General features: G+C 47.6%; 1 protein-coding gene across 1 annotated transcript; it reads right to left on the bottom strand.

Moving 5' to 3' along the window:
* Positions 1–221: 221 nt before the first annotated feature.
* FAM168A (family with sequence similarity 168, member A) lies at positions 222–7,181 on the bottom strand. The gene is made up of 5 exons (XM_010085621.1): positions 7,142–7,181; positions 5,194–5,336; positions 2,772–2,946; positions 1,136–1,266; positions 222–314 (listed from the first exon to the last, which is right to left on the bottom strand). Exons 1-4 carry the CDS (start codon positions 7,179–7,181, stop codon positions 1,154–1,156), a joined length of 471 nt encoding a protein of 156 aa, XP_010083923.1. The 3' UTR covers positions 222–314; positions 1,136–1,153.
* Between the last annotated feature and the right edge of the window lie 1,237 nt (positions 7,182–8,418).

Genomic DNA, 8,418 nt, shown 5'->3' on the forward strand with positions numbered 1-8,418 from the left:
GAATTATTCTGAGCTTTCGAATGAGAGGACCAAAGAGAGAACTTTACTATTGCTCAGTGTCAGTATGTGTGTTACACAATTTATGTGGGTTGGGGAGGAGGTAGCGGGGAGAGGAGGGGAAAAAAAATAAAAAGGAGGCAGAAGATTAGAAAAAGCAGCTTTTACAAAAACCACTAAAGAATGCATAAAGTGACCCTTGCACTTTTTTTTTTTTTTTTCTCTTTTGTTCTTGCAAACAGACGAGGTGCTGCAGTACAGCGGCCACAGCACCGATGTAAGACTTGTGTAGTTGCATACAATGTTTGACTCCAGATCTGGAAAAGAGCAAAACATATTAAAAAAAAGGAGTTAGAAGCAAGTGGTGCAGTATCAGACAGGGTTGTTCTCCTCTCCTCTGCCCCGTGTGAGGGGATTTAACCATCCCTCTTGCCACCCTGCGGGCAACTTCTTGGGCATGGAGCTGAGAAAGCAGCAGCTTGTTGGTGGTATCCAACGCACAGGATTAAAAATATGCAGATGGGATGCTAATTGCACGATGACTTGTCATGGGCAGGATTAGCCCAGCGTAATGTGGGCAGCAAGGAGAGATTTCGGATAACCTCCTGGGCTGGAGGAGATCCGTGCTGCTGCCTGTGCGGCATCACACATTCCCATCAACACGCTGCCCGTTAATTGGGTGTGATGGACCGAGGGCTGGAGCAGCTCCCGTGCGGGGACAGGCTGAGAGAGTTGGGGGTGTGCAGCCTGGAGAAGCGAAGGCTCCGGGGAGACCTTCCAGCACCTTCCAGTGCTGAAAGGGGGCTACAGGAGAGCTGGGGGGGGTCTGGATCAGGGGGTGCAGGGACAGGCCGAGGGGGAAGGCACTGGAACAGGTTGCCCAGAGAAGCTGAGGATGCCCCATTCCTGGAGGGGTTCAAGGCCAGGCTGGATGAGGCTTTGGGCAACCTGGGCTAGTGGGAGGTGTCCCTGCCCATGGCAGGGGGGTTGGAATGAGATGGTCTTTAAGGTCCCTTCCAACCCAAACCATTCCATGATTTCATGAAAGACCGTGATACATCCAAAACCTTTAAAACATGACAATTTCCGCTCTCACAGTGTTCGACTGCAGAACAAGACCTGCAGCGGCAGCACTTACATGAGTTGGCCAGTGGGTTTACCAGTGTGGAGGTACGTAGCTGTAGGTGGGGGTTCCTTGAGCCCTGTACGTTGGCACGGAAACTGGATGTGCTCCGATGGCGGTGTGTTGGGGGGTGGTCAACAAGGTTCCTGCAACGGCACAGAGAAATATTTAGCAAAGGAGGAGAGAGCTCCATCAGGGGAGTGGTACCCTGAGGGGACGATGCTGCAGATCGCATACAAGGGGCAGGCACAGCATCAGCTGCCTTTTTTTTTTTTTTCTTCTCCAATTCTTCCAAATATTATTCTGCCCACAAGACCTGAATCAAAGGTGTTTGACTCATGTGGTCGGTACCAACCAGCACCATGAAGGGAATAAACCCACCTGAGGCTCCAGCATATTTTCCATGTTATTTTCAGCCCTTAACTCATCTTTTTCCAATTTTCCTTGTCTCTAAAGATCAGCAGCAGAGATGGTCACTAACCCACTGGCATCTTCCACATGCTGAAGGCTAAATTGCAACAGCAGATCCTTGCACCCATCTGAAACATCTACAGATCAAACTGGAAGGGATGATGATTGCAAAAGGAGATAACAAAAAAAACCCCCATATCTTCCAGGAAAAATTAAGATGAGCTTTGCCACTCATCTCCCATCTCTCTTTGGCTTCATTTATACCCACAGAGCCAAGAGCCTTGGGACGCAGCAGGATTGATCCTCTCCCAACCATGAAACAGGACTTGTCTGGTGCAGTGTCTTTTTTTTTAGGTCTACAGCTGATACACAGAGGAATTTTAGGTGAGAATTTGCATGATGCCTTCAGCAGACATGGGGATGGAGAATTACTCTGTTCTGAGTTTCAATTTAGGAATTACTCCCCAAATTTCTCTGTTCTGGCAGTAAGTGGGTGCTCGAAGCAACCGTACTCTCAATTTCTGGGTATCCCTCTACAAATACTGCTCACTAAATTTTAAGACAACCCCCGTGCATTAATTACATCTATCCACTTGTCAGTATAAGCAAGAGTAAATCTCTCGCAGAATGGTTCTCGTCACACCCAGGCTGCAATATCTCTGCTCGTACTGGGGATTGTGTCCTGGACAGAGTCTTATTTCACAGCTAATGCAGATGCGAAAGGATGAATGATGCATTTCTTGGCATAATTCAATATACAATCCTAAGAATTGTTAATGAGGAAAATACAGGCTTTGGGAAAAATAAAACCAGCCCATGTCCTTACTTACTGTGCTGTCAATTAATTGCAGTTGGAAGCAATCCTGCACATGAGATGCAGGGGATTTGGGATATATAAGCCAAAGTTAATGTTCATTTTGTCAAATATATGCAGCAAGACAGTAAGTATCCTAGAAAAGGAATTTGAGGATGGAAATACAACAGTAGTTGAAGGCCAAATTTGGTTATTTCTCTATTTATAGAACAGACAGAGGAAAGAATAATATATTTAAGGATGCACGAGTGCATCCTTCTAGGGTGAGACAAACAAAAGGTCTCCTCTGCTAGCCTAGAAAGTGAGTTAGATCAGTATCAGAAGTGAATTTTCATCCAGGACAAGTCTTCTGCAGAGGCTGTTTGGCTACATCCCACCCGAGAGATGAAAATATGGCTCAAAACGCAATCAACCTTTCCTTCTTACCTGCTGACATTGCCATGGTGGTCCCAGCGACCATCCCCATGGCCACACCGTTGGTCCTGGGCGCAGCAACTGGAGCTGGATAGATGGCCGATGGGATGCTGTTGGGCTGAACCACGGTGGTGTGATGGATAACGTGAGGCTGTGCCGCATACACTGGTTGGGTGTAATACGCTCCCTGTTTGAGAAGGGGAAAAAAAAACCAAAATAACAAACCACCATCATCTTTGTCACTTGATTGAAAGCCAAAGCAGTGACTTGAAACCTGGTGTTTTATCTAGAGGCAATCACCAGCTCCGTGTGCAGTGGGTCCAGCCCCACCACCTACCCCCTGCACAAAATGCTTCAGGATATGGTGGGTTAGGTGGTGTTGGGTTGACAGTTGGCCTTGATGATCCTTGAGATCTTTTCCAACCTTAATGATTCTGTGGGACATCAGAGGTTCCCAAACCCAGCCTGTATCGTGAGGCTAAGCTGTGATGGTCCTTCACTTCGAGACTTCAAGCTCTCAGCTCCTCCAGATGTGTTGCAGAAACAATATTAAGTCAAGGAAGCATCACACGTAGCTTCTGGTACAAAGAGCTGCCCATGGGCCATCATTCGAGCTCTGCCAAAGGGCTGGTCCTTCCCCCAAGCGAGCTCCTGTGCCTGGAGACCTGGACAAGCACAGAGGAAGCTGAACCTGCGGATGCGTGGGATCGTCGCTGGGATGGATGAAGGCACCAAGACTGGAAGAGCATCATGGGTTGGAGAGTCAACTCATCAGGGACAAACCACCATTTGGTGGGATGAAACAGGGCATGGACCCAAAAGACTTTTGGATGGAGATGGGGGATGGTTGCTGGGATGGATGAAGGCACCAAGACTGGAAGAGGGATCACCATCATAGGTTGGAGAGACAACTCATCAGGGACAAACCTCCCTTTGGTGGGATGAAATAGGGCATGGACCCAAAAGACTTTGGCTGCTGGCACAGAAAATGAACAAGAAACGGAAGAAAAGGAGAAGCCATGGCTCTTGGCTGGTCCCAAGGTGCTTGCTTGGGTCTGTGAAGTGTGTCATCTCGTTGGGTTTCCAATGATGATGGCTCCAAAATTCAGGCTGCTGAGACCCGCGGGGGTTTGAAACAAGGCGGAAAGGATGCATGGCAATAAAAGAAAGAAGCCAACAGAAAAAGAACAATGATGAGAGATTTTATCACACGTTAGTGAGAGCCATTAGAGAACCTCTGAAGGTGTGGATTGAGAAGAGAAGGAGATGCGGGTGAACTACTAAATTACTTCTTTCTTTCAGAAGCCACAAAGGTTGATAGGACAAATTGCAGCTGCTGAAAGGCATTTCCTCAGGTATGAGGAGGATGTGCCAAGATCAATTAGTCTCATGAAGAGGACTGAGAAACCAGCTGCGGAGAAGGAACATCCCAGGCGGTGAGTGCTGTGAGCACAACGTGCTGAAAGGATCTACCAAAGCATCTCTTCCTCGCCATCATTCCCTTCCAGGCTGTCAAAACTCCTGTGTGTTTGGTCCCCAGCAGTTTATGCAACACTCAGTTCATGGAAGAAGAGGTGATGGTGGACAAAATCAGCAAGAAGAGATGCTCCGGTCTCAGCAAGGCATGGAGCAACCAGTCCATGAGGTTGTAGCTGCTGGAGAAGTTGGTTATTGGTGTTAGAGGAAGGGGAAAGCTAGGGAAGCTGTAGGGACAGACTGCCCCAAGGATCTTGTGATCTTCGGTGGGAAGGGGCATCAAGGTGATTTTTTGGAGGACATCTGCCCTAAATTGCATCCCTGTGGAGGATGTTGGCTCCAGCGTATAGCTGGAGACAGTGGCAACGCAGGAGCACAGAAGATGGTACTGGAAACCCATCCAGGTGCTCAGGGAGGAGCTGGGTCATGCCTGAAGTAGCTCGTACTGGTGAAGGTGACACGGGGACTTTTCCATGGGAGATGGCAGGAGGGTGATGTGAGTCGAGTGAGCTGCCAACAGCCACCAGCAAGTGGACCTTGTGGTGGCCCAGACTCATCTCTGGCCCGGGGGAAGAGCAGTGTTTAGAGCTGGGGAGGGTGGGGAGAGGTGGGTGCAGGGACCATCCTGAAGCCAGCAAGCTCCGACAGTCAGTGATTTTGGAGGAAGGGACCTGATTCCCAACCTGGCTGAGCCACAGGGATGCCACTGCGTTGACTCCATTGCACATGACAATGGTGCAAGACCGTGTCTCATCCAGAGGATCCAATGGAGAAGCCAGGAGAGAGACCCCAACATCCTGGAGACCCCCAAGCCCCACCACAAGCCCCTCCATCCCACCAGGACATGGGTGTTCAGCCCTGACAGCCAAGGATGAAGCCATGCAAGAACCTCAGGCTGTGTTTGCAAGTCATTGAGCGAGGTGGTGACCTGCTGTGGTGGCTGGCAAGAGGCACCTACCTGGGTGTACAGGTTCTGCTGTGGGTAGGCACTTCTGATGGGGTACATCGCGGTTTGGTATGGATTCGGAGACGGCGAGTAGGGAGGAGGTGCATTGTTACTCTGGGTCGGTGGGACCTTGTAGGGAGTCCCTGCGGTGTACCCTGGCAAAGACAAGAGTGGTCCAAGGTTAGGGTGAGGATTTACAGCCTCAAAATCCATCCATTCAGCACATGAGCAACCTAAGCCACCGTTCATGACGCACCGGCTGCTCGCTGGGCATCACCCAGTATGGAGGAGATGTACACCACCATCTGCTGATGTCCCATGAAAGCCACCAAGCCAAGATCTCCAAGTCCAGCATCCAGCCCCTGGCTAATCTATCACAGCAGCTAGGGCTGTATCCTCCACCCAGCCTGGCGGTGGCTCCTTCCAAGCCACTTCCACCGGGCAAAGAGCTGATGAGTATTCCCAACGGTCAAGGTATGACTTGATGGGACTCAACCAGCACTTAAATCACCTAAGACAGGAGTATCCCTACACCTACTTACCCTACTCTATACATCTACTTGACGAGAATAATGTTTTTTCTTCTCTCCTTCCCAGATTTTGGTCCTTTCACCCTTTTTGCTCAAGGTATGATGGGCAAAACCAGAATTTAATTGCTGCAGGATCTAATTTCATGGCACAGTATTGCTGTCACCTGCCTATGACCCCAAGCAATGACCAAGCAGCAACACCAATGGTCCAACCCTTAAGAGGCGAAAATGATGCACGTCTTTAAGTATTCCATCAAGGTGGGTAGTGCCAAACAGTTTCTCCTCCTGCAAAGGAGGGTTGTGACCATCTTGCAGGTGGGAGAGGCAACCCCAAGGGATGTTCAAGCACGTTTAGACCTGTCCTGCTCACTGCAGTCTGTTTGTATTAGTGACAAAAGCCACAAATCTGCTTCATTGCCATTAAAAAAAAGCCATTTTTTTAATGGTAAACAGGCACCGCGGGCTGCTGGCAAGGCACACGGAGCAGTGGGAGCTTGGGACGGCAGTGGCTGGGCAGCCAGGGAAATGTCCCTTGCAATATTTTCAGCTTTGCAATCCTGATAGGGCAGATTGCAGTAATCTTTGTCTTCTGTTAGGATGCAAGGAAAAGAAAATGATCAGGCTATTTAGCTGGAGCATCCCAGGCTCAGATTCACACTTTATCGAAGGTCTAAAGAAACCTGAACTTATCTTGCAGCATTCAGGAGATGGTGAGTATATGGGTAAGAAATGAAAATGAAGGCTCTTTTCCAAAACATGAAAATTTGTCCCCAAAAATATCCCTAAGAAAAAATAACCTAAAGGATAACATGGTATCAGCTGACCTGATGGCTGTGGGTGTCACTTTGGGGTTTTGCTGCTATTTGCATTGAGTTTTGAGCTGTCTGATGCTTCTAAAATTATATTTTCCTTCCAGGAAAAAACAGTGGTACCAGCTCAAGATCCAAGTCTGATCCTATTTGTCTTTTTTAAAAAGTTTTTCCATGGAGTAAGGACATCCCATAAGGATCTCCACTCCTCTTCTGCTTCCTTTCAAGGTACCTTGACAGGTTGACTTGTATGAATATGAGGTCAACCTCCAAACCCTCCACCAGTTTTGCTCTCCAAAAAGAAAGAGCAGCTTTATGCAGGTCCCATGATAACACTGCGCAATCCGATTCTTGTTACCTGGCACCAAAGAACCGTAAGATCTCATGGCACGTACAGCATCTAAACGAAGTGTGACCTGCCCCGAGGATGGGATGTCCCTGCACCACGGATATGCAGCAACTGAATTTCCAACCTCTAGAAGCATTTCCAAGGAAGGCTCCATGAAGTTGCCCCTGAAACATTATTACTTAAGTGCTAAATTGGAGAAAAAATCCTCAAGAAGACTTCAAGTTGTGCTTTAAGGTGGTTTTTTGTTTTTTTGGGTTTTTTTTAGGGTGGACTAAAAGCTGAGCTGCTGTCGTGGGATGCCCCAGATGGCATTGAGTGTGCCATGAAGGCATCAAGGTGTTGGTCACGGCTCAATTAATCGTTAAAACAAAATGGAAATGGCAAAAAAATCAAGGAAAAGCAGGTGGGCTGGGACAGCTGGTGAGAAATGGGAGCCAGCTCTTGGAGGAGGGCTGGGAGAAACCCTCCTTTGAGCAAATGGGCCTGTGTAGGATGGAGAGGAGAAGTCAAGGGGAGAAGATGTCTAAACACTCCAATATAATGAACACATTTACTCAACCAGTGTTCAAGGCACAGCAATTAATGAAGGTGAAGATTTCAAGTCTGCTAATATCCCATATTATCCGCCCAGCGCTGAAACAGCGTGAAGATGACAAGGAGCTTTCTAGGAACTCCCAAAGAGCATCTCACCACCTCCTGATTACTGCAGATTGGGGAAAATGCGTTAATTAAACAGCAGAATATTTGTGACCTTTTTTTCTGACTCACATTAGCAGGAGAGGAGCTATTTTGAAATGAGAGATGGAAGCAGCGAGAGGAAATTCAGGTTCGAAACGGCTGTATTCACCACGGCAGCAGAAGTGGCGATTCCTCCATCATGAGGTCCTCCAGGAACCCAACAACATCACCTACAGCCCCACCAACCTCCTGTTTTTCAATCTTATGGATTTTTTTTTCTATTCTGAACTAATTTTTTCAAACAAAGATCTCAGAGGCTGCCAGTTCTTGGCATCACACTTCATTTCTGATGGGTGTCTGGAGATGTGGACCAGCTCAAGGCTGGGTGGTTTCACCACTAACGCTTGCTGTTGTTTCCCCATTGCTGAATCACAGACAATTTAGCTCCAATATTAAAAAAGGTATTAAACATCATAGTCCAGGCAAATGTAATCTTCCGTGTTTATAAATTGGGAAAAAAATAGATTAATTTGCAGGTAAAAACTAACGCGTAATCAAGTTTTAATGACACAAGGTGATGGAGGCTCCTCTCAGAAAAGCATGTCTGACAGCTAATTTTAAAGCCTAATTATGATTATCTAACACCTTATTAGGATTAAGAGGTTGTCACGGCCCGTGCTTCTGCTGCTTCGCAGTTCAGCAGCAGGCTGGGAATTTAAAAGCAATAGCAAGCCTTTAAGCTCCATCTTCTATTAAAATTGCTGATTAAATCCCTCGTGCCACTGTAGAAATCTCAGCCTTATTGATCCTGCAACACAGGAGTGGCCTGAATTGCGCAGATAAATTTTTCTATAATAACACAAAGGCTGGT

Source organism: Pterocles gutturalis, unplaced genomic scaffold (genome assembly GCF_000699245.1).
Source record: "Pterocles gutturalis isolate BGI_N339 unplaced genomic scaffold, ASM69924v1 scaffold15095, whole genome shotgun sequence".
NCBI lineage: Eukaryota > Metazoa > Chordata > Aves > Pterocliformes > Pteroclidae > Pterocles > Pterocles gutturalis.

Excerpts from the sequence above, each read along its gene's own strand:
- FAM168A (XM_010085621.1), bottom strand. The coding sequence starts at position 7,181 with ATGCCATCTGGGGCATCCCACGACAGCAGCTCAGCTTTTA. Across the intron at positions 5,337-7,141 it reads CGACAGCAGCTCAGCTTTTA|GGTACACCGCAGGGACTCCC; the intron begins GTCCACCCTAAA and ends TGTCTTTGCCAG. Across the intron at positions 1,267-2,771 it reads CACCATGGCAATGTCAGCAG|GAACCTTGTTGACCACCCCC; the intron begins GTAAGAAGGAAA and ends GTGCCGTTGCAG.